The 26472-nt window shown below is 42.5% G+C and overlaps 1 protein-coding gene across 1 annotated transcript in view; it reads right to left on the bottom strand.

Moving 5' to 3' along the window:
• Window positions 1–15877, bottom strand: part of LOC309568296 (uncharacterized protein) — a gene marked incomplete at its 3' end in the record, with an annotated part of 101471 nt that extends 85594 nt beyond the window's left edge. The window contains exons 1-2 of the mRNA XM_082273964.1: window positions 15621–15877; window positions 9162–9332 (exon numbers count right to left, since the gene is read on the bottom strand). Of these exons, the coding sequence (XP_082130090.1) occupies window positions 9162–9315 (154 nt within the window). The 5' untranslated portion in view covers window positions 9316–9332; window positions 15621–15877. The remainder of the gene's footprint in view (window positions 1–9161; window positions 9333–15620) is intronic.
• Window positions 15878–26472: the final 10595 nt, after the last annotated feature.

The following is a 26472-nucleotide window of genomic DNA, read 5'->3' as shown; positions in this document are numbered from 1 at the left end:
GCAATAATAGGTATGGGATTGCTGTGGATATTGTCAATGCAATATTCTATACACATGAGGGTTTTTGCTTTAGTGCATGAACTGTGTGGACAGAGATACCATACATTAAAGAAATGCAAACTGCAATCGCAATATGCAAAGTGTTGTAACTAATGGCCACCAAATTTCAATTTAGTAAATGACCTGATGTGGGTTTTTATATTTTTCACAAAGTCATTGCCCTGCCTTATTATTTTTCTCTTTTACTAAAATACATTCATTTGAATGGGCAACTGTGCTTGTATTTCCCACACAAAAAAGGAGCATGCAGCATTTTAAAAACGCAGTGGCTTTGAAATTATCTTTTACACTATGCGATTTTCCTGGTGGTTTTTGCACCTGCAAATGCACTGCCTTTTTAATTGCATGGCCCACGCATCTATAAATGCAGCACGGGTGTGGGAACAGCAGGAAAATCGCATAGTGTAAAAGATGATTTCAAAGCCACTGCGTTTTTAAAATGCTGAATGCAGCTTTTTTCTGCAGGAAACGCAGGCATGGCATTGAAATGTGCTGATGTGGGCCGTAAACCCACATAGATGTGAACCAGGCCTAAAGTGATAGTAAAGTCATTTAAAAAAAAAAAAAAAAAAAAACACTGGTCCCCCTGCAGGTTTAATTCATAATGCACTAGCATGCATTGCATACTAGCACATTATGACAGACTTACCTACAAACTGAGCCCTTCGCGCTTTCCAGTCATGGCTCCCCTTGGCCCTTAGTGCATCCCTCTTCTCCTGGTCTTCTTTCTGGGTTCTCGATCTTTGACCATGTGAATGGCTAGGCTGCAGTGATTTCACCCCCTGATTTCACCCCCGGGCATGTGCACAGGAGTCACATCACCTTGTAATCAGTAGTGGACACTTTTACCTCATTCCTGCCCAGGCCAATTTTCAGCTTTACTTACCTGCTCTGTGCAGTTGGTTTTGTACAGAACAGTCTGGATCCTCCTCTTCTCGGGTTCCTCTTCCGTGCTCCTGGCCCCTCCCTCCTGTTGAGTGCCCCCACAGCACGCAGCTTTCTATGGGGGCATCTGAGCCGAACCACAGCTCCCTGTGTCCATTCAGACCAAGCCCCGCCCCTCTCTCTCTCCTGATTGGCTGACTGATTTTGGCTGACAGCAGAGGGAGCCAATCGCGCAGCGCTGCTGTCTCAGCCAATAAGAAGGGGAGTCTGGGGCAGTTGAGAAACTCCTGCAACATCGCTGGATAAGTATGGGCTCAGGTAAGTTCTCAGGGAGCTGAGGGAGGCTGCTACACACAGAATGATTTTTAGCTTAAAGCAGAGTTTTACCCTCAAAATGAACTTTTCACTGTCCGCTTGCTTTAATTTACCTGAAAAACAATTTGGATAATTACATTTTTTTTTTGATTTACTTACCTTGTTTTTAAAGAAAATATGCTCACCTTTCTTCCACTTCCTCCCTCTGTGGCCTTGGCCCACGCCATCACTTCCTCCTTGTATTGACTCCTGGGACCCGAACGTCATCGCTCCCAGGAGTGAATGCACCTGCACTGGCCCCGGGGCGCTCGTCACTTCCGGTGCAGGCGCGGCATTCCCTGCTAAACAGCTTCGTGCATGCCCAGAAGCTGTGCAGGGATGACGCGCCTGCACCGGAAGTGACAAGCGGGGCCGGTGCAGGCGCATTCTGGGATTCCGACGTCACTGAAGAGGACGCAGAAGAGGACGCTCTGGCTTCAGCTGCCCACACCTGAGATAGCAGCGCTGGAGAAGAAATTTTCAAGGTAAGTATTTCTTCTAAAAGGTAAGTGCGACCCGGGGACAGTTCAGAGGCTATCTTTGCTTAAATGCACTAGCCCTGTATTTTTATCTAAAAAAAAAAAATTTCAGGGTGGAACGCTTTAATGCATGCATAGAATGCACCTTCTTTGCTGCTGTGATCTGACTTCCTGTTAGAGGGTGGCTAAGTTCCTTCATCATGGTTCTACTGTAGGTATGAATGTAGCCACCCTCTCTTGCTCCCTCCTGGGGGCTATTGGATGTGTAGTGTGTATAGAACAGTGTACATGGCTGCAACTAACTTTAGAGGGAATAGGAGAGGTTTAGAGGCATACAGAGGACCTTAGAAAGAGGCAGAAAACAGGCTGTTTTTTTTCTACTGCCCCTAAACGCCCATGTCTCCAAACGCCTCTGAAAGTTTATATGTGCATGGACACATAGGCTAACATGGAGGGGTGTTTAGAGGCAGTAAAAATGTACTGTGTGCATGAAGACTTTAGGACTATGCTTAATTCTATGTTAGGACATCTTTGCTGTTCCTGTAATGTGTAGTCAGCTTAACTGGCAGTAATGCTATGCTATTACCCTTCCATCAGTTTGTAAAGCTTAGAAAAAAATGGTGAGAGGCGACGTAATGCTAATGCCCTCTAAAAAGCGATTCAAACATGGATCGTTCTTCTTTGAACATGGCAGTCTACCATGAGTGTGAAAGAGCCCTAACTCTTGCTCACTAGTTCAGGAAAGTTTCACAGTTACACAGTCAGTCACTTATAAGAGTTACTATAGTTTGTGAGCACGCACTGTTACAGCTCAAGCTAAGGACTTGTTCCTGGACCAGTTCTTTAGGTTTATATTACTCAAGTTTTTTAGACAAGTGTGTGTGTGTGTTTGTTTTTAGGATGTTGGGGTGGAGAGCAAAATTACATAGGGGGCACCCTTCAGGTACATCTTCCCAGTGGCGTCACTAGGGTTGGTGTCACCTGGTGCGGTAAAACATGGTGTCACCCCCCCCCCCCCTATATTCGGGCCGGGCAGCAGCTCAGCGTTGGAGTTTTTTGTAGCAGGTTGCGACGGTCAATAAGGCCTATAGGATAGCAGGTTAGGCACTTCCTAATGGCTCAGTCCCTAGGAGCAGTAACGGATAATGGCTGACAGGCCATCCTGCCAGACCCAGCAAAATTGCAGCAGTGATCCCTCCGGTTATACGCTCGCTCCCTCTGGGTTAACCAAGCTGACTTTGGTCAGTAGCGTAGCCCGTCTTCACCCTGGCAGTGACACAGTCTTTCTCTCTCTGGTGGTGCTGGGCAGTGTAGCTCTCTCTGACTTCCCCCAGCACAGTCCTCTCTTTATGGTGTAGCACTCCCTCCCTCAGCTTTTTCCCAGGTTCCCAGTCCTCAATCTCTCCCCCTAGCAGAGTGCATTCTGGGGGCTGTGGTCTGCTCCCTGTGGACAACAAATGGGGCAGCCAATCTTCCTGGACTACATGTCCCATGATGCCCCCTAGTCTCTTCTGATTGGCCCTCCGCGGTGGCCAGCGGGAAGGGAAACAGACCGGGCAGTAAGCTGGGCGGCAATCAGATGAGAGCGGCTCTCTCTTGTCTTGCACTGCTGACAGGAGAAAAGAGGGGGGAAGTGGGGAAGATAAACTGAAAGCCCGCAGCTCGCTACCTGTTTTCTGGTGGACTGAGTGAGGAAAAGAGCCTGCTGTCACCGCTTAATCATACCTCCCAACTTTTGAACTTCACAATGAGGGACACTGGAGGAGTGAAAAGACCTGCAGCATGCTAGCTTGCGGTAAATTGTGGGAGGAGCTTAAGGGATATGTTTAAACAAAACCCAGGCTTCCTTGTACCTATAAAATATGCTTCGATTGCTTTGTCTGAGCCTACCTAAAGAATAAATTCAATAAAATAGTCAGCGACTGCATAGCAACCAGCAACTGTTGAGACAATGAAGACTTTGGTGAGAAGTATATAATGTACAGTATTGTGTATATAGTGCGGGAGTATGTAAAGCAGAGCACAGGGGTTGGGGAGTGCTGCAGCCAGTGAAGGGTTTAGGATACATAGTGCAGGCTGCAGGGGTCCAGGGTGTGTAATGCAATGGGTTCAAGATTTAGATGAATGTAATGCACAGAGGGCTATAGCCAGTTCCAGGTTTAGGAGTACATAATACACACAGAGAGCATGGTCCAGGAGTACATAATGCACAGAACGCAGGGCCCAGGAGTGTGTAATGTATAAAAAAAAATTAGGAGTACAAGACAAAAAGAGTGCAGGAGACAGGGGTGTGTAACTCAATGTAGGGGTAAGGAAAGGGCAAAATTCCTCCCACATACAAGAGATGGTCAGAGACTGCAGACATGATACAGGAGATGGTCAGAGACTGTGGAAATAATACAAGAGATGGTCCGAGACTACAGACATGATACAGGAGATGGTCAGAAACTGCGGACATGATACTAGAGACTGTCAGAGACTGCAGACATCATACAAAAGACTGTCAGAGACTGCGGACATTATACAGGAGACGGTCAGAGACTGCAGACATTATACAGGAGACGGTCAGAGACTGCGGACATTATACAGGAGATGGTCAGAGACTGCGGACATTATACAGGAGACAGTCAGAGACTGCGGACATTATACAGGAGACGGTCAGAGACTGCGGACATTGTACAGGAGACAGTCAGAGACTGCGGACATTATGCAGGAGACGGTCAGAGACTGCGGACAATATACAGGAGACGGTCAGAGACTGCAGACATTTTTCAGGAGACGGTCAGAGACTGCGGACATTTTTCAGGAGATGGTCAGAGACTGCGGACATTTTTCAGGAGACGGTCAGAGACTGCGGACCTTATACAGGAGACAGTTAGAGACTGCGGACATTTTTCAGGAGACGGTCAGAGACTGCGGACATTATACAGGAGACGGTCAGAGACTGCGGACATTATACAGGAGACGGTCAAAGACAGCGGACATTATACAGGAGACGGTCAGAGACCGCGGACATTATACAGGAGACGGTCAGAGACTGCGGACATTATGCAGGAGACGGTCAGAGACTGCGGACAATATACAGGAGACGGTCAGAGACTGCGGACATTTTTCAGGAGACGGTCAGAGACTGCGGACATTTTTCAGGAGATGGTCAGAGACTGCGGACATTTTTCAGGAGACGGTCAGAGACTGCGGACCTTATACAGGAGACAGTTAGAGACTGCGGACATTTTTCAGGAGACGGTCAGAGACTGCGGACATTATACAGGAGACGGTCAGAGACTGCGGACATTATACAGGAGACGGTCAAAGACAGCGGACATTATACAGGAGACGGTCAGAGACCGCGGACATTATACAGGAGACGGTCAGAGACTGCGGACATTATACAGGAGACGGTCAGAGACTGCGGACATTATACAGGAGACGGTCAGAGACTGCGGACATTATACAGGAGATGGTCAGAGACTGCGGACATTATACAGGAGACGGACAGAGACTGCGGACATTATACAGGAGACAGACAGAGACTGCGGACATTATACAGGAGACGGTCAGAGACTGCGGACATTATACAGGGGGTGTTGGAGATTGCGGACATTATACAGGGGGTGTTGGAGATTGCGGACATTATACAGGGGGTGTTGGAGATTGCAGACATTATACAGGAGACGGTCAGAGACCGGGGACATTATACAGGAGACGGTCAGAGACTGCAGACATTATACAGTAGACGGTCAGAGACTGTGGACATTATACAGGAGACGGTCAGAGACTGCGGACATTATACAGGAGACGGTCAGAGACTGCGGACATTATACAGGAGACGGTCAGAGACTGCGGACATTATACAGGAGACGGACAGAGACTGCGGACATTATACAGGAGACGGACAGAGACTGCGGACATTATACAGGAGATGGTCAGAGACTGCGGACATTATACAGGAGACGGTCAGAGACTGCGGACATTATACAGGGGGTGTTGGAGATTGCGGACATTATACAGGGGGTGTTGGAGATTGCGGACATTATACAGGGGGGGTTGGAGATTGCGGACATTATACAGGGGGTGTTGGAGATTGCAGACATTATACAGGGGGGGTTGGAGATTGCGGACATTATACAGGGGGTGTTGGAGATTGCGGACATTATACAGGGGGGGGTTGGAGATTGCGGACATTATACAGGGGGGGTTGGAGATTGCGGACATTATACAGGGGGGGTTGGAGATTGCGGACATTATACAGGGGGTGTTGGAGATTGCAGACATTATACAGGGGGGGTTGGAGATTGCGGACATTATACAAGGGGGGTTGGAGATTGCGGACATGCTTCTGTAGTATACAAGAGACTGGAGACTTATAGTACATGACATATTACAGCAGCACTCTCCTAAAACGTAAAATACTGTTGAAGTTCAATTTTTTTTAAGTTAAAAAGTACATGGATGATCCCTTCCAGTGATAATGTGACAGCAGTGGAAGGGTTACCTGCAATTTATCTCGTCCCAGCTTCTCCTATCCTGACAGAGTCTGAATGCCATTCAAGCAGCGTGGTGTGCCCCTCCTGCTCTGTGTACAGTCAGGAAGTAAACATCACAGCAAGAAGAGGAGGAGGGGCGGCTTCAGTACTCCGAGTCCGTACACACAAGTGAAAAGAGAAGACTGCAGGCAGCTGGAGAGACATCCGATCCCGACCAACATACAAAGTGTTGCCCGCGGCGTGTAGACAACCGGCTGCCCGCACACGCTGCAGGCATTTCAGGAAGGTTGGGACTCGGTTTAGGCTTAGGTGGTGTCACCCCTCTGGCGGGTGTCACCCGGTGTGGACCGCACCCACCGCACCCCCCTAGTGACGCCACTGCATCTTCCTTCACCTTTTCTCTGTCTTTCTTGTCCTATGATTTACTGTTTAATGATTTGTACCCATTAGAACCAATTTAAGATGACAATGACTTGGCAGTTGTATTGATGATCTGACCAATGTGGCCGTACCAGGCTTACAGTAATGACATACAGGCGGTCCCCGGATTACAAACATCCGACTTACAAATGACTCCTATTTACAAACACAGAGAGACAACAGGAAGTGAGGAAAAATCTAGCCCTAGGAAGGGAAATTCACTCCTCTAAGAGTTCTCATGGGAAAAGATGTCTCCACTGAAGCTTTATCACTAATCCTTGTTTCCACAACAAGCCAAACTTTTCAAAATGCAGTTGTCATAGGGACAGAAAGTGAGGTGAAATCTTCTGAACAGGGGTACAGACAGCAAAACAAATGGTACAGGGGTGTTCTCTATGCTATCCAAAAAATGTAAAAATTACTCTTTTGGCTGAAGCTAAACCTAAAAAATGCAAAGAAAATGGCCTCTGCCCCCACCTATAACTGGCCTTCGTAGCAAAGAACACATGGAGGGGCAACGCACACGAGACAAACAAAAATAAAATTCCCAGTTCAATTTGCTAACCAGTTTGCTTACCAACCAAATTAACCTGTCTAACAGTTTGCGTCAAAACAGGGGTTTAGTTAGCACACATTTTCAAACGCATGTGTAAGCTGCAGGGCCACTCCACGGCACCCTGTATTACCTTCAGTCCTAACTTTGAATTTATGAGAGTCTTCACAGTGGAAGCACATGCAAGCTAATGGATAGATACAGGGTGGTGTGGAGTGGCCCTGCAGCTTACACATGCGTTTGCAAATGTGTGCTAACTAAACCCCTGTTTTGACGCAAACTGTTAGACAGGTTAATTTGGTTGGTAAGCAAACTGGTTAGCAAATTGAACTGGGAATTTTATTTTTGTTTGTCTAGTGTGTGTTGCCCTTCCATGTGTTCTTTGCTATGAAGGCCAGTTATAGGTGGGGGCAGAGACCATTTTCTTTGCTGTTAATGTATACTGGTGAGTGGACATACTGGATGCCTTTGCTGTAATACCATTGGCTGGGCTTCCATTATGCCCCCAAGTACCTTTCAGGAGGGATGGGCCACCTCCAGGCTCACCTGCCCCCTATCTATCCATTACCTTGCATGGGCTTTCACTGTGAAGACTCTCATAAATTCACTAGAGTTAGGATTGCAGGTAATACAGGGTGCCGTGGAGTGGCCCTGCAGCTTACACATTCGTTTGCAAATGTGTGCTAACTAAACCCCTGTTTTGATGCAAACTGTTAGACAGGTTAATTTGGTTGGTAAGCAAACTGGTTAGCAAATTGAACTGGGAATTTTATTTTTGTTTGTCTCATGTGCGTTGCCCTTCCATGTGTTCTTTGCTATGAAGGCCAGTTATAGGTGGGGGCAGAGGCCATTTTCTTTGTTGTTAATCTATACTGGTGAGTGGACATACTGGATGCCTTTGCTGTAATATCATTGGCTAGGCTTCCATTATGCCCCCAAGTACCTTTCAGGGGGGGGTGGGCCACCTCCAGGCTCACCTGCCCCCTATCTATCCATTAGCTTGTATGTGCTTCCACTGTGAAGACTCTCATAAATTCACTAGAGTTAGGATTGCAGGTAATACAGGGTGCCGTGGAGTGGCCCTGCAGCTTACACATTCGTTTGCAAATGTGTGCTAACTAAACCCCTGTTTTGATGCAAACTGTTAGACAGGTTAATTTGGTTGGTAAGCAAACTGGTTAGCAAATTGAACTGGGAATTTTATTTTTGTTTGTCTCATGTGCGTTGCCCTTCCATGTGTTCTTTGCTATGAAGGCCAGTTATAGGTGGGGGCAGAGGCCATTTTCTTTGTTGTTAATCTATACTGGTGAGTGGACATACTGGATGCCTTTGCTGTAATATCATTGGCTAGGCTTCCATTATGCCCCCAAGTACCTTTCAGGGGGGGGTGGGCCACCTCCAGGCTCACCTGCCCCCTATCTATCCATTAGCTTGTATGTGCTTCCACTGTGAAGACTCTCATAAATTCACTAGAGTTAGGACTGCAGGTAATACAGGGTGCCGTGGAGTGGCCCTGCAGCTTACACATGCATTTGCAAATGTGTGCTAACTAAACCCCTGTTTTGACGCAAACTGTTATACAGGTTAATTTGGTTGGTAAGCAAACCTAAAAAATGCTCCTGTTCCGACTTACAAACAAATTCGACTTAAAAACAAACCTACAGTCCCTATCTTGTTTGTAACCCGGGGACCGCCTGTATTTGGTTTGTGATTGTATCCTTGGCTAATGCCAAGTGTTTTGCTGTCTCCATGCTTAATCATTGTTTTGTAACATGCAAAAACTAAATAAAAGCTTGTTGAAACAGAAAATGTAAGATAAAGTTAAATAAATGAATGGGACATTTCAAACTAAAATAATGCCTATTTTTATATCCAGACCTGAATAGACATCGAGGGGACTATACTTGCAACAGTATTACATACCAGATGAAAATACATTTTTCATAAATGTGAACAGGAAAATGGCCTCCTTGGTCATTTCATGGTCTTCATCTATTGCATAAAACTGGTCTAGGTACTTTCTTGGGTCAAAATCATTGTAATTTTCTTCATTTTTTGACCTTGATGAAAGCTCCATGCTGTACGTCAACCACCCTGTGTGTACAAAAGTAAGAATGAGTCAGCTGTACGTGTAACGTGTATGGACCTCTATTGCTGTTTGTGGGTCAGTTTTTGCAGACCAATACTTTACAATATTAAATAACAACAATGGGCTCTTGTAACAAAAAGTCCCTCCTATTGCTAATAATCAATCAACTCTCACAGGGTGCGTCTGCCCACACACGAGGAAACCTAGGGACGACGCCTAAGAATGTTTAGGACTTTATTAAAGCAGATTTGTTTGATGTGTGTTTTTTACTTATAGGAAGGGGTAAATTGAGAGATACCTCTCTACCTTAATTTAATATCTCCTCTTAGTGGCTGTGTCTATACTGCAGTAAACAACTAAAGAAAGTACAAAAAGGAATTATAGGGGTTCTAATCAACTGATTGAATTTAGGAATAAGGTGATATCTATCTATTACTTCCATTCTTCCTGGACTTAAAAAGCGTCCTGACTGCAATAAAACATTGACTGCTGGCCACTGATAACTAAGAGATGTGAGAACAACTTGAAAAAAAAAAAAAAAAAATTCTTCCCCACCAACCAAAATACCATATCTAAACGTCATAATGCGCCCAAACTCATTAAGAAAAATTCCCCATTTGCCATGTGGCGGTTACAGCACTTTCCATTTTGAGCACTTATTTTATTTTATACACCCCAGATGAAGCTCTTTTTTAGAGTGAAACATTTAGGGTATTTTTCTTAGTGAGTTTGGGTACACTATCACGTTATATGGTATTTTGGTTAGTTGGGAAGGGTTTTCTTTCTAAGTTGTTCTCATATCTCTTAGTTATCAGTTGCCAGGAGTCAGACCCGGTTCACACTGATGCGAGTGCCGGGTTCGCATGTAATGTCGGAGCGCACTGCTCCGACATTACATGCGATCAGCTGTGCGGTGCGAGTTTAGCCATACAGTTTGTATGGCTAAATTCGCATCGCACCCGGTGCAAACACGCACAGGAGGCATTTTTGCAGCCGCATCAGGATCGGATCGCACAGCGGTTCACACTTGTGCGATCCCATCCTGTGCGAACTGCACGATCGCACTGCGATATGCGATCAAACTGGGGGTGTCGTTAAGATTACATTGACACCCCCAGCGGATCGCATATGGCAGTGTGAACTGCCGGGGGTGCGTGTGCGATGCGGGAAAAGGCTGCGAATTCGCAGCCTTCCCGCATCGCAATAGTGTGACCCGGCTCTCAGTGTTTTATTGCAGTCAGGACACTTTTTAAATCCAGGAAGAATGGAAGTAATGTTCCTAAATTCATTCTATTACTTCCATTCTTCCTGGTTTTAAAAAGCGTCCTTACTGCAGTAAAACACTGACTCCTGGCCACTATGTGTTTATTACTTATAGAAAGGGGTGAATTGAGAGATACCTCTCTACCTCAACTTGTCATTAAACTCTTCCTCATCTTAGTGGCTCTGTACATACTGCAGTAAACCACAAAAAAAAAAAAAAAAAAGGAAGCATAGGGGTTCTAATCAACTGATGAAACACTGACTCCTGGCCACTGATAACTAAGTGATATGAGAACAACTTGGAAATAAAACCCCTCCCCACCAACCAAAATACCATATCTAAACGTCATAGTGCGCCCAAACTCACTAAGAAAAATACCCTACATGTTTCACTGTAAAAGAGAGCTTCATGTGGGGTGTATAAAATAAAATAAGTGCTCAAAATGAAAAGTGCTGTACCACCACATGGCAAATGGGCTATTTTTCTTAATGAGTTTGGGCGCACTATGATGTTTAGATATGGTATTTTGGTTGGTGGGGAGGGGTTTTATTTCCAAGTTGTTTTCATATCTCTCAGTTATCAGTGGCCAGGAGTCAGTGTTTCATCAGTTGATTAGAACCCCTATGCTTCCCTTTTGTATTTCCTTTAGTTGTTTTCTGCAGTATGGACAGAGCCACTAAGAGAAGATAGAGTTTAATGACAAATTAAGGTAGAGAGGTATCTCTCAATTCACCCCTTTCTATAAGTAGAAAACACACATCAAACAAATCTAATTTAATAAAGTCCTAAACCTTCTTAGGCGTCGTCCCTTGGTTTCCTGGTGCGTGGGCAGACACACCCTGTGAGAGTTAATTAATACCTCCAGTGCCAAAAAGTAGTAGTAGCCATTAGTATTTCGCCTGGGGGTATCAGTAAAAGTAAAATTAAAAAAATCCCTGCATGGCTGATTCTTAACTCTCAAATTGAAATCCAGTTTCATATAAAAACACAATTTAATGCAGTTACAGTATAACCAGAGTGCCTTATACACTGTGGGGGGATCACTCAAAATTCATCAACTTCAGTACAATCAGTGAAGTATATTTCAGAGCTTTTTGCCCTCTTTTATTTAAAAGTAAAGTTCAAAAACTCACGCAGGGTTACCCTCACAGGGGTTTTCAACATCATGACCACAAAACAGAAATTTTCCAGCCTCCTGGCTATCCGGACTCCGCAGTCCCTGAGCCTGTCTCCGCACAGACTCACAACATTATCATATCTAGATTTGTGAAAAACAACTTGGCCTACTTAGGCTGCACAGACTCCTATCTAATTACACACAGACTCTTAGAACCCCTTCAAGTGACAGTCTGATCATTTTAGATGACCTCTCCGTACACATTCTCCCAGTGTCTCTTCACACACACACTTCTCCTGTAGCAGCTTGTCTCCAGGGGAAGGAGCCCTGATCCACAGAGGGCACCTTGTCCAAAAAAAGGCTGTGAACACCTACACAATCAGGCTGCTGGTCTCCAGCAGGGATGGGCTCAGGCATGTTTGGATCCTAGTCCCAACCTACCTGAGCAATCCCGCCAGAAAGCTGTCACTGCAGTGCACACCGCTAATCATGGTCAGCCTAGTCATTCCTTTGGCTGCAGCCACACATATACAAGGGGGCGTGTGTATGTAAAGCTGTGGGCCCGGAAATGCTTCAGTCGCTTGTGTTCTGCGGTGTGCAGTGACAGCTTCCTGTCGGGATTGCTCAGGTGGGTTGGGACTAGGATCCAAACACTAAAAAAATCAACATAAATGAGAACAGCGCAATATATGTTTAAACATCAGCAAATGCAATCGATAAAAAATAATATATCAAAGAGAGCAGATAAGCCCAAAAGTCCCATATACAGAGGAAGCTGAAGATGACAATTGAAGGAGATGATGAATCCAAGATCCGCTTCAGGTGATAAAACTTCACCTTTAATTAAGCTACTGCGCTCACCTCAACCATAGACCTCTGTTTTACCAGCAGGTCAAATGGGCTTGTCTTTGCATTCAATCAGGGGGACTAACATTGCAGCTCCCCAATCTCTGTTTCGCTTCCAGCGTGTGTAATAAAGGACCAGGAGCCACCTAAATTCATTATCCAGTTCCCCAGAGGGAGGTATACAAAAAAAAACAGTAAAGGAAGGAAAAATATAAGAGGGATCCTAAAATGCTCAATTTATTGGTAATGCACTTACATTAAAGGAGATACAATGCGGCAGTGTAAAAAACCCAGTGTCCAGTCAGCTTGCTGAAAGAGGGCAGCGGGTGACATCAGAAAGGGTAGCCCCTCCCCCCATACGCGTTACGCCCTAAGGGACTTCGTCAGCGGGGTGGAGCTACAGACGACATCACCTCATAAATACTCCTCGTGGCCACGGAAACAGATCGTAGCTACTTAGCTTATTGCTAGACGACTCCAATATGAAGCCGTCCGGAGAGACATCTAGTGGCCCCACAGGAGAAATGGTCCATCGGACCAACATGTACATCTTCAAATAAAAGGGAATAAATCTATTGGACACACTAAAAAGCAATTTCACCACTTTATTTCTCAGAAATGGGACAAAAGTGCTATATATAAATAAATAAATAATAAAAAACATTTTAAAAAAATATTGCTCAATAGCTGATATTTTGAAGCCCAAGTAAATTAAAATCCTCATGGGCCCCTGTAATTAAAGACATCTAAAGAATCCAAGCACGCCTGAGCCCATCCCTGATCTCCAGTAAGATGTGGACACAGGGCTAGAGGCTTCATCCCTCCCAAGACTTTTCAAGGCCTCCAGATTTCAGAACCCAATCCAGGAATTACCAATCCTAGAGAACACGGCAAAAACAATGTTCTGCACTCAGAATAGACACCCCGGAGCCCCTTAACCAGCATCAGTGAGAGCCCTGTGTGACACGTACCCCTCCTGACACTGACAAAGTTCAGCCCTGTCACAACACATACATTTATTTTATTGAAGACAATGTAAACACTCACGTTATGCATTAGTAAATCAGGTTTTGTCAGTGCCTGTATTCATTTAAGTTACAATGTAACAACAAGTTCACCCAGGAAGCAGCAATGTTGAAAATTTATTTTCAGTGATCAGAGAAAGAGGAGTGTCACACATTTGTCTCCGTGCAACCTCTCTGCAGCTTTCTGAAAAAAAGGTCAAAGATTTAAAAAAGAGGTGAAATAGGTGATTTTCCACTCCTAAATACCCAGAAGTGACTGTGCTGTGTCTTAGCCTTCCATGCAGTGTTGTAATTTTACACAAAATAACAAAAATGTAAAACTTTGCCAATTCTGTAACGTGTGTACAACATTCAAGGACGGATAAAACACATACCGCTGGATGTATCTTGAAAACAAGGACTGTTGTACAAGTTGCAGCAGTACAATTTTTGTAATCATTGTAAGCATTATCATTTGTCCAACATTTGTTTAAATGCATTAAATCCTAATCTTAGAAGTAATGGTCTGCAATTTAAATAAAATTGTGTATACAAACCTAATGTACTAGGTACTATGCAAAGTAGACTTGGTAAAAAATGCAAGTTTTTTATTTATTATTTATTAAAATCAAGCTGTAAATCGTGTCTGCAAATGTTTGCAGATGTGTAACGATTGCAACTTCTACTCATAAAACGTTATTTTATTTAATTGCTAATGATAGAGTAAAATGCATTGTGCTAACTTTCTGGATAGTGGGACATTTAACACAAAAAAAAATAATAAAAAAATAACAAAAATGCAAAATAGTTGAAGCAATTTAGTCAAACTGTAAAAAGTGCAAGTTTTGAAAAAAAATTCATCACAAAACATCTAATGAAATTGTGAATAGAAAAACAAGCTACCTCATATATCTAGTTGTGTCTTATGTAATGTGGGTAATTTAAACAGGCATAGGAAAATGCCTCTAATAATTCTTTATAAGCTTAGATCTGCATTAACCTCCTTGGCGGTAATCCAGAGCGTGACTCGGGGTTGATTTTTTATATCAGGAGCGGTAACCCCGAGTCACGCTCAGGGTGGATTGCAGAGAGCGCAGCGGTGTTCTCTTACCTTATCCTGAGCGATGATCTCTCATTGCTGTGACCGCCAGCCGAGAGTCCCGCCGCTCCTCCGTCCCTCCGTCGGTATGATCACTTCCTAGTTCCGTTCCCTGCAGCAGCAATGCTGCATGGGAGCGGAACTAGGGAGGGAAATTAAAAAAAAAAAAAAACGTTGCACAAAACACATAACACATTTTATATTATATATATATATATATATATATATATGCATATATATATATATATATATATATATATATATATATGCATATATATATATGCATATAAATATATATATATATATATATATATATATATGCATATATATATATATATATATATATATATATGCACACACACACATATATATATATAAAATTATATTATTGATTCAATTATAATTCATGCGTTATATATTATATATATATATATATATATATATATATATATGTGTGTGTATATATATATATATATATATATATATATATATACACACATACATATATCTATATATAATATATAACGCATGAATTATAATCTAATCAATAATATAATTTTATTATATATATTATATATTAAATAATAAAATAATATTATTGATTTGATTATAATTCACGTGTTTGTGTTTCAAATTTATCACATCTGGGATGTCTACTAGACTCTTGTTTTGGTCAGGTTTAAGTCAGTAATTACTAAGAATTGTAGGCCTATAATACATAACGCCAAATTTCCATGAAAACAATTGTACCGCTTTTGGTATGTAATTCCTGACATAATCATACCGCCAGGGAGGTTAAAAAAAAAAACGCAATCTATTGCTACTAATGCACCAGTTACCCCTTAATAGGTTAAATGTTGCAAAACTGTAAACATTATAACAAGTGTAATTTCTGAATGGACTGATGCATTTCAGATGCTGATAGAATTTACTTTGGTGTTGGTTGCAGAATGGCTTCCTTACCTCAATTTGGTGCTCACTGCTCAGCTAAAGGTGTCCTACTTGTGAATTACTGTGGAATTTCTAAGCACAATTTACAATGAAACCCGATGCTGACACCCTCCCTCACTACCGTAGTGTAATGAGAAGACTTGCATATTTGTTGTAGATGCGATTTACCCTTTACATGCTGGAGAGTGCCATTAGCAATTTACCACATCCCATGGTAAGAGAGGGAAAGTCTGCCAACTCAGATAAATCCAGGAAAATTTTCACAGAAAATGATCAACAGTGTAAGGGGCAACAACAATTAGTTTTAAAATACAAATATAACAAAAAAGTAATTAAGCCATAACCAATAATCATACAGTTATAGAAACAAAATAAAAAATTGAAATAGACTCCATGTGCATTACCTTAAATGTAAAGTGGAACTTCACCTTCAAGGGGAAGTTCTACTTGTTTGCCGTCTGCCCCTTACGGTCTTACCCACCTCCACCCCATTTGGCAATTATTATTTTTTTGGGGGGATCTGGTTTTGACAGGTACCCGCTCCCAATTATGCCCAGATCGGAAGTGGATTGCGGGTGCAATGCCAGGTTCCTCCCCACACCGCCTGCATCTCTGTTGCTTGTACCTTTGTATGGGCTTTCAGCTCAGAGTTGTAGGCAATGTTAATAGACTACAAGCATGCTAATTAGCACGCTCATGATCCATTGAAAGTACAAGTCAATTTGCTGCGGTGACTTGTAGTTAATTCACTCACAGATTGTTGTTAATTAATATAGTGGCTGTTTTTAAAATGTGACAATAGTTGAGGGAAGAGGAACCCCCACCTGCTGTCACAGGGAGGGGAGCTCTGGCAGTGGGAGGTGGGTGAATATTAGAGTATTACACCCTAAATGTGGGTATAACGTGTAATATGTTCTAAAGGTGAATATATCCTTTAACCCGTCTAAAGCACTGGGTCCTGATGGATTCTCAGGACACTTTTATAAGAAATATGCTGAGATCCTAGCTCCCCATTTATGCACACTTTATAAGGTTATACAGAAAAGCTTATTTTTACCTCCACATATAAATAAAGCCTTCATTCACGTCATTTCAAAACCTGGCAAGGACCATGAAAAGCATAAAAACTACCACCCTATTTTCTAATAAATGTTCATCTCAAGACAATGAAAAAGCCTAGCCTCTAGGATCAATACCGCTTTATCTCAATACATCCACCTTGACCAGGTGGGTTTTGTACCCCACAGACCGACACCTGATCTAACGAGAAGGAGTATTGACATCATCTCAGCAATTTATTCGAATTGGGATGCGAGGAGAATGAGATATGGTGTGCTTCTTTCATTGGACTTATAAAAACCTTTGATTCCATATCTTGGTATTGCCTTTTTTTTTTTTTTTTACCCTAAAGAAATATGGGTTTGGGCTCAAATTCATTTCACTCTTACAGATTTTATATAGAGATTAGAGACCCTTGAGCTTTACTGACTATAAAGGGATACAGACCCACAATGTACACAGAGGCACTTGTCAAGGCTGCACCTTGTCCCCAATCTTAAAGAGGAAGTAAACCCTCCTCAGGAAGTTGTACCTATAGGTAAGCCTATATTAAGGCTTACCTATAGGTACTGTAAATATCTCCTAAACATGCACCGTTTAGGAGATATTTACCTTTAATGCAGCCAGTGACGTCACTGGCGCATGCGCTCTGAAGGAACGGCAGATCGTGCCGTTCCTTCAGAGCCCCGTGCCGTGACCGTCGGCTCCCGCGCGCGTGCGCGGGAGTGACGTCACCGCGGCTCCGGCCAATCAGATGGCCGGATGCCGCGATCCCGGAAGACGGGCGACTATACATGTCGCCCGTCATACAGGTAAGCGGACGGCACGGCGGGGGCTCGTTCTAAGGTAAGTATTTCATAATGAGCTAGTATGCGATGCATACTAGCTCATTATGGGTTTCTCTTTCAGGATTTAAAGAAGAGAAAAAAAAAATTTCTCGGTGTACAACCTCTTTAATAATACTAGCTCTAGAGCCTTTGGGGCTTAAGATGAGGAACAAACCTAGCATTAAAACACACTAAATCCCAAAATTTGAACACCTGTTTTAATGTTAACACCATCTATGGTCCATCCATCCATGTGAAAATAAAATTTCCATTTAAAGGGCAATCGGGAGCACTTCTTTACTTAGGTCTATTAGGCCCTTTTTCTAAACACTATATCAATAGTATACAATATATGATAAAACAATGATGAAAGTTCATATGGTGAACATGATGAAACAGTATTGAAAGTTCATATAAGCTCCATATGAAGAGTAACCAGGAAGAGTCCTCCACACACCAGTGAGTGGCAATGACAGCAATAAGGATGAAATCCAATCACCAAACACCACTTGGGTATGGGTAAACTGCTTACCAGATGTTGTTGACTCTAAAAGTCAACACCAGCATGTTTGTACAAAAATATGAGATATTCCAGCGATATCTTCAAGGTTCATAGGGAGGTATAGATCAATGACCATGACCCTCTCAGGTCCACAGCATCCAAAGTAACTCAGAAATAATAGGCTACAATGGTGTAGTATAACTAAACAATCTGGCAAATTTATTACAAAAAGTAGTGCACTTACAAGAATCATATAAAAACAGGCATGTGTACTGCGGCTGTTAGGGTGCTTACGTCCAACGTCCCGACCAGTCCAAGCGCAGATATTTACTGTTTTTTTTTTTTTTACTATAGCAATAGAATTACCCCCTAGTAAATGAAAAGCTACTTTGATAGATGGAAAGTCAATTCTCTTTTGTGGTGTAGCACCCTACAGGTAGGTGCTAGGTAAATGTATAGTGGGCCTTGTCTGCCTACCAGCAGGGCTGTGATTTGTTTAGTCAGGGTGTCATGGTTTCCAGGTGTGCCTGCTGAAGGGGAAGTCTCTCCACTTGCTCCTGTGAGAGACTTCTCATAGGGCAGTGGAGGAAACCCAATCAGGGGACATTTCCAGGCAGATTATGCTGCAAAGGATTCTGGGAGTGGGTATACGTTTGGGGGTGGCGCATGACACAATGTCTATGGCGGGAGCAGAGTCCCAGGAGGGAGAAAACGGCTGCCTCTCCTCCTGTCTGAGGAAGAGGATCTCGGGGTGTCGCCTGAAGATCCAGAGAGTGCTGAGCTAAGCTGAGGAGATCCGGTGTGCCAAGAACCTGTGGAGAGTCAGAGGGGTCCAGTCCCAGGAAAGCCTACACAGGTCGTGAGTACTGAGGATTGGCCCTGGGGGTCTGCCTGAAGTTAGAGGGGACCACTCCGGAAGAGGTTCGGGGATCCAGTGCCAGCTAGTGGTGAAAGGGGGTACCTAGGTTGAGGACCCTGAAGTGACAGAGGGGCGTACATAGTCAGTGGACCCTGAAGAGTTTGGGGTTAAAGGGGGCGCCTGCAGTTTGGGCCCTGAATTGTTCAGTGTGTTCAGTTGAGAGTTGCAGTCATACAGGAATCTATGCAATACTACTTCAAGCCAGTGTTCGGCCTGAGAGAGCATTTCGTGACTTTGCAGTGCAGCAGTGTCAGTAATTCTACAGTATTCAATCCTGGATCTTTTGAACTCCAAGTCGAGGATTCAGCACTTCTATTCAGTTACAGAGTGTGTTCTGAGAGTCAGTGAGCGTCGGCTGGCGTCAGGACAGTGTTAACAGACATTTTTCTTGAAGAAAGTCCCATGTGTATCTAGTTGAAGCCTAAAGGAGTATCCCACTCATTCCCTTCTCCCACCCCCTTAAAATACAATAAAAACCACAAACAAAGATGCTGGAGTTGTCGATGTCTCAGTGCTCACACGCAGGGTCACAGCTCACATGGGCTGGGGAGGTAACCGGTACCGATGGCAGACCCACATCAGGCCACAGGTCTGGAAAACCTGCTACAGTGGTTTTGTAGAATTAACTATATGAAGATGAACATTCTTACTAAGATATTATATTTATTTAGAATTATTCCGGTTTAAAAAACACTCATCAGATCTTTTAGTTTTCAAAAAACGTATGAGTTCCCCCTAAGATAGGTGACCCAAGGCTCCCATGTCTTTTTAAACTGGGATATTTTATCATGGAGGATGGTTCGAGAGTTTTTCACTGATCATTATTCAGGAGAGTTTGGTCTTAACCACATCAAATGGTATTGTAGGAGATTTCCATGCGAAGCTGCTAAGAGCTCAAAAGAGATCAACCTTCTCACGTCCTGCAGAGCCTCTAAAATGGGTTTAGAGCCTGTTGTGGGTATTTAAAGATTTGTGTCTATCAGAGAATATAGAAAATTATAGACATGGATCCAGAATCTGTAGACTTTTGGGCATTCCCACCAAATATGGAGGAACAAGCCTTCTAAAGCACTATGAAGAGGCTCAAACACAAATTTTCATGAAAAAAATACACTTAAATGCATGTTAGTGCACACTAAACAATATAATACCCATTTTTGGTCAAATATAAAAGATTATGTTGTGCCAAATAAATAGATACCAAACATGTCAAAATTAAAAGCAGTATCAAACATAAAACCAAAAATGTGTAGTATTGCAGCTTACCAATCATTAGACAAACTCCAGCTCAAAACTTTATATTCAGTTACAGCAAACAGTTTTTTTCCTTTTGGGATAAAGGTTTTGCATGAATAAATAAAAGCTAATCATTTTAATCAAACCTACTAATGTTAATGTTAAAGTGGAGTTCCACCCTAAAATTTAAGTTCCGTCTATCTTCTTGCTCCGGGTCACCTGAAACACAAATGGATAATCGCAATTTTTATTTTTTTTTACTTACCTTATTTTAGAAGAAAGTATACTCACCTTACTTCCTCTTCCTCCCCTCGGTGGCCACTTCCTGGCTTGCAATGATTCCTGGGAGCTGAATGTCATCGCTCCCAGGAATCAATGCGCCTGCACCAGCCCCGACGTCATTTCCGGTGCAGGCGCCGTCATACCTTGCTAAACAGCTTCTGGGCATGCCCATAAACTGTGCAGGGATGATGCTGCAGCCCCCGGAAGTGACGCCGGGCCGGCGCAGTGCATCGTGGGACCGAAGAGGACGGAAGAGGACGCAGAAGAGGATTGTGCTGGCTTCAAGCTGCCCAAACCTGAGATGGCAGCGCTGGAGAAGACATTTTCAAGGTAAGTATTTCTTTTTGCAGGTAAGTGCAACCCGGGACAGTTCAGAGGCTATCCATTGTGGAATGCACTAGCCCTGACTGTCCCGGGGGTATTTTTAAGTATTTTTTTTTTTTTTAGGTCGAACTCCGCTTTAAGTGGATTGTCTCTTCTATGGAGATTGATACATTCTGCTGGAAAGATTGAGCTTGAAAAAAACAACAGACTTGCTGGTGGATCACCAGAGGAAAACAGAAGAAAGAATCCCGAAAGAGGAAACTAATACAGCTATCACGTCTATGAATTGGTATGCTGCAATATAAAAAATGTTTACTTTTGGGTTTAATACTGCTTTAAATCTTTGCGCACCCGTGAAATGACACCAAGCTACAGTATCTAAAAATTTCCATAAGTGACGCTTTAAAAGCCTTCACAGATTACCAGTTTATAGTTGAACATGAGCTTTGGTGCTAAAACTATCTGTAGTGTAACTGTTTACCTATACGTGGGGGACCTATGCTCACATTCGCGCGTGTGCACGGGGGGTGGGGGTGCTGTACATTTTTGTGGGTACAGCCCTCAGCTCACCGCTCATTATGACACCTGGCTGACAGCTCCGATATAAACATAGGCTGGGCTTTGCCTGAAGGAAGGAATAAACCTCGACTTTGGACTCGTGCCTAAAAAAACAAGCTCCGCCCAAAATAATGCCTACCGGCATAGTTCTCAAGGCACGGTTTCCTTTAAAATAGTTTCTACCTCTCGGTTAATTTGAAATCAGAGATGCTTCATGATAGCTAGGCACAATGCCGGTTTTTTAAAAAAAATAAAACATTAGTAATGGTCATATGAACAGTGAATAAACTTGTAAAATATAGGCCTTGTGCTTGTGAGATAATGTAAATGGAATTATATCAGTTAAAAGATAAATTAAAATAATAATACTTAGAGTCCTTTCACACGGGGTGGACCGTTTTTTGATCCGCTCCGGCCGGCACTTTTTTTTTTTTTTTTACGGACACGGATGACACTTGTCCGTTTGCGGATGATAAACGGAGATAATGTATGTCAATGGGATTGCGGGTTTTAGGGGATGACACCGCTGAGATCCATTTTTGCGTCCGTTCCGTTTTTTTAAACAGAAGAAAAATAGGGTTCTCTTCCGTTCCAAAAAACTGAACTGATAGGAAAGGACGGAAATCGGATGTCAGCGGATGGTCATCCGCTGACATCCGCAATCCCATTGACATGCATTATGTCCGTTTTTCCTCCGCAAAAAAATGGGATGAAAAACGGACATACGGACCGCCCGTGTGAAAGGCCCCTTAGGGTATCATTTAAGGTATAAAAGTTAGTCCCATATTTGTGTCCTCGCAGTACAACTAAGTGAGACTTGCTTTATGAGGACTTGAACACAGTCCAATGATATTAGATCATGATCTGCACCACTATTACTGGTGAAAACTGGTACAACAATCACTTGGTTGTTCAGATACAAAAAGTTCTTTCTGACTGGTCAAAGTTTTCTGAAGTAACTTAAACAGAAAGCAACAGGACAGCAACTAGCGTGCACAGTAGTGAGGTGGGAAAAGGAGAGGATCGGGAGCTCACAGAGGAAGTTATAAGGAGGCAGAAAAACACAAGCGCTCAGCATAGATCAAGGTGCCATAAACCCCCCCCCCCCCCCCCCCCCCAGCTCAGACACAGATTGAAGCAGCACTAAGATACAGGCTTCAGTTAATATTTTTTCCAGTGAGTGGGGACACAGAAGGGGAGCACCAGTGAGCACGTTTGAAGCACCTTACAAAGTGGATTTATTCTTTGGAGCACTTTGTACTTTTTATAAACTTTTCATAAATGTGCAAGATACATATTTATTTATATGGTTTACTCACATAATTGCACTGGGTCACTTTATTGAATGCAGCACTTTATTTTGCACAACAATGTTTATTAATTATATTGTTTGTGATAATTGAGTATTTTAGTATTGTTAGCAGCGCTGACACATGTTGTTTCAGTATTTTTTTTTTTTTTTAATTATTTATTTATCAATATTTTAATTATTACAAAATTCAATAAAAACCTTGAATAGTACACAATCCATAATTCATTATAATACAAAGAAACAAGTACAATTAATTTACCAAAACTTCCTCCCCCCCCCCCTTCCCCCCTCTCCCTACTCCCCTACCCCCTCTCCTTATCTCTTAATTTTATTTTTCTCCTTCATTCCTTTTAGTGTATTCTCTAGTTTTCTTTTTAACTCATTCCAGCATTCCCATAAGGTTTCCCATTTCTTCCTGTCCTCCTCTCCCTCTATACACAGATATTCCATATTTTTAGTAGTCTCTATTTTTTTAAACCATATTTCTATTTTTGGAGGATATTCTTCCTGCCAGTTTAGGGGTATCAAACTTTTGGCGGCGTTCATGAGATGTGGAATCAGGAAGCTTTTATATTTTTTAATCAAGCCTTTTATCCCATGAAACAGACAAACCACGAATCATCAGGTATCTCTAAATTTGTAATCTTTTTTTATTAGTGTGGCTACCTCCTTCCAATATTTCTTAATTTTCGGGCAGGTCCACCATAAATGTGCCATGGTGCCCTCTACTTCACACCCCCTCCAACACTTTTTGGAATTCCCCTTCTGAAATTTACCTATTTTATCTGGGGTATTATACCACCTAGAGATACATTTATAGTTCATCTCAACTGTATTGGTATCTATTGCAGAACTATGCATTAATTTCATGCTTTTTTATAAGTGAAAATCTGTCCCTCGTGGCCCTAATTCTTTTTCCCATCTTCCAATGAAAGGTGTTGTTGTCTGTTCCATCGCCTTTGCTAATATTTTATATATATTTGATATTTTATTCCCATATCCCTCTGATACACATATTTGCTCAAAGGGTAGTAGCTCTTTTTCTGATCTTAATGGTTGTGGTAGTGTCATTACAAAGTGCTTTAGCTGGCTATATCGCCATTCATCTATTTTCCCGAATCTTTTTTTTAAATCTACGATAGTGTGCATTTTTCCTTTCCCCACTATATCCTTTAACCGTGTGTCTTCCCTCCCCAACCAATTCCCTTGAATATTATCTATTCCTGGTGGAAAAAATAAAGTGTTTTTTTAACCACTTAAGCCCCGGAAGATTTTACCCCCTTCCTGACCATGCCCTATTTTGCCATTCGGCACTGCGTGATTTAACGGACAATGGCGCGGTCGTGCGACGCTGTACCTAAACGAATTTGACGTCCTTTTTTTCCCACAAACAGAGCTTTCTTTTTGGTGCGATTTTTTGATCATGCGCTATAAACAAAAAAAGAGCGACAATTTTGCAAAAATAACAATATTTTTCACATTTTTTTATATGAAATTCCTAAAAAAAAAAAAATTAACAATCAAAATTTTTTACCATTTTTGGATAATTTGTTTTCTGCTACATATGTTTGGTAAAAAAAAAATCACAATAAGCGTATTTTGATTGGTTTGCGCAAAAGTTATTGTGTTTACTAACTAAGGGAAAGATTTTTGTAATTTTTGTTGTTTTTTTTTTAACGAGTAATAGCGGCGATCTGCGTTTTTTTTTTGTGTGACTGCGACATTGCGGCGGACAGATCAGACCCTTGACTGACATTTTTTACACTTTTGGGGGTACCAGTGACATTACTACAGTAATCAGTGCTATACATATGCACTGTTACTGTAAAAATGACACTGGCAGGGAAGGGGTTAACTTTATTGGGGAAGGAGGGGTTAAGTGTGTCCCTAAGGGCGTGTTTCTAATTGTGCAGGGATGTGGCTTTACATGTAACAGCAGAGATCTACAGTCCTACATAGCAGGACCGTATGATCTCTGCTGTTACACAGGGGAGAATGACATGCGGCTTTGTTTACATTAGCCGCCTGCCTTTCTCCCTTCACAGCGGACGATTACGAGTGACTGGCGGACATCGGATCCGCCGGTCACTCGCACGGAGGTGCCCTTGAACGAGCGGGAGCGGGAGCGCGCCTCCGGCGGCGCGCGCTCGCCCCCTATTGGCTCACAGGCTAGTGACGTACCGGTACGTCACTTTGCCTGGCCGAGGCTGACCGCCGCAGTATATGTACTTGTGGCGGTCGGCAACCGGTTAAAGGTATCAATGGTGAGTTGAATTTCATTTTTTCTTTTTTACAAATTAAATCCCAAATTCAAGTTGTTTCAGTATTTAAAGGCACAGTCACTTTATTGTCAGCAGCAGCAGCTAGGAGATATTTACATTTGTTGCACTTTGATTTATCTATAAGCGCAAGGTTTTCTTTTTGTTTGTGTAAACAGAAAGTGACTGTTCAAATATTCAACTTTATTGTAAGAACATTGCAGATAGCACACTAGCAGCACCCATTGAATGAGTATGTGATTAATCTGTAATTAGCTCAGATCACAAACACAATGTACAGAGCTAATCAGAGTGGCTCTGCACCTTAAGATCATTTGGCTGGCCAATCACAGTTTAAACACTCTAGGATAGAGAAACAAATGACTCAATGAATGAATCAAGACTTTAATTATAAATATAGCTTCAACGGTTCTTTGAATTGTTAATAACAGCTGAGACAAACAGAATTGTATATTTAAAAACGTAGAAAAATCAACAATGTTATCATGTACTATTATAAAATCCCTCCAAAATATTCAAGTCTGCCACACATTTGACATTTCATTCAAGAAGTAACTTAAAGGAGTTCTATTATCACAGCATTCACTTTCATTTTAAAGCATCAGCATTATAATAGCAATACAAATCACAACTTCATGAATTCCCTTTGTAGTTTGCAGCTTTGCTTCAGCCGTTTACTTTTAATTTCTAAGGACTACATATCCCAAGGTACCTTGCTGCCTGCAAGCAGTGATTCTTGTACTGATACTGCCTCCTGAAACTCCTCCTCTCAGTACCTCTGTAATTTAGAAAGCAGGCTCTGTGAAATGTATGACATAGCAGCGCCTACTCACAGGACATAATAATTATGTGCCACAGAAGTCAAGAAAGTAAATATGTGGACATCTTCACAAAGTTTACAAACTTCAACATCACTCAGATTAAAGGCCAGTTCACACTAGAGCCATTGTGGTGTTGCCCAATGCCACACCACAGTGTTAAAAAAACATTCCACAATCATAATAATTGAAACCCTCTACCTTGAATCTTCTGCTGCCTCTAATCTACTAATGATGGTTATTAAAATAACTACAACTAAATATCACTATATAAAGATCTGGCTTAGTCTATCAATAAAGGATCAGTATGGATAAAGCTAGCTCTTTTGATCATACTTCTCCTGTTAGTTCTGCACTACTGTGACTTAGCCGTCAGCAAGCTAAAGCCTGTTGTCAGCTGAAGTCATTGAGCTGCTCCAGGCTCTGTAGATATACCAAAAAATTTCAGGATCCACCCAGATGCCTGACTGGCAGCTGGCTCAGCCTCTCAGCATACTGCTGGGGGACTGGCCCAGCCACCCCCACCCCTTCTACAGCCCACTGCTCCAGTGAGCGCTGGAGGGGCAGAGCACAGAGCAGTGACTGATAGTCACCACTCTCTACTCAGAGCAGACCTGAGAACTGAGCGATCAGTGGTCTTTGATCAATCAGTTCTCAGTGTAGAGCTGGCGGGGGACAGCTGCAGCTTGCATCTAGGTGAATATGTGTGTTTTTTTCATTTGATTTCCAAACTTCTCTTTTAAAGTCG

Source organism: Pelophylax lessonae, assembly GCF_965119305.1.
Source record: "Pelophylax lessonae genome assembly, chromosome: 12".
Classification (NCBI taxonomy): Eukaryota; Metazoa; Chordata; class Amphibia; order Anura; family Ranidae; genus Pelophylax; species Pelophylax lessonae.
The sequence above is the reverse complement of the archived record's forward strand: the minus strand, read 5'-3'. Positions and strand labels throughout refer to the sequence as shown.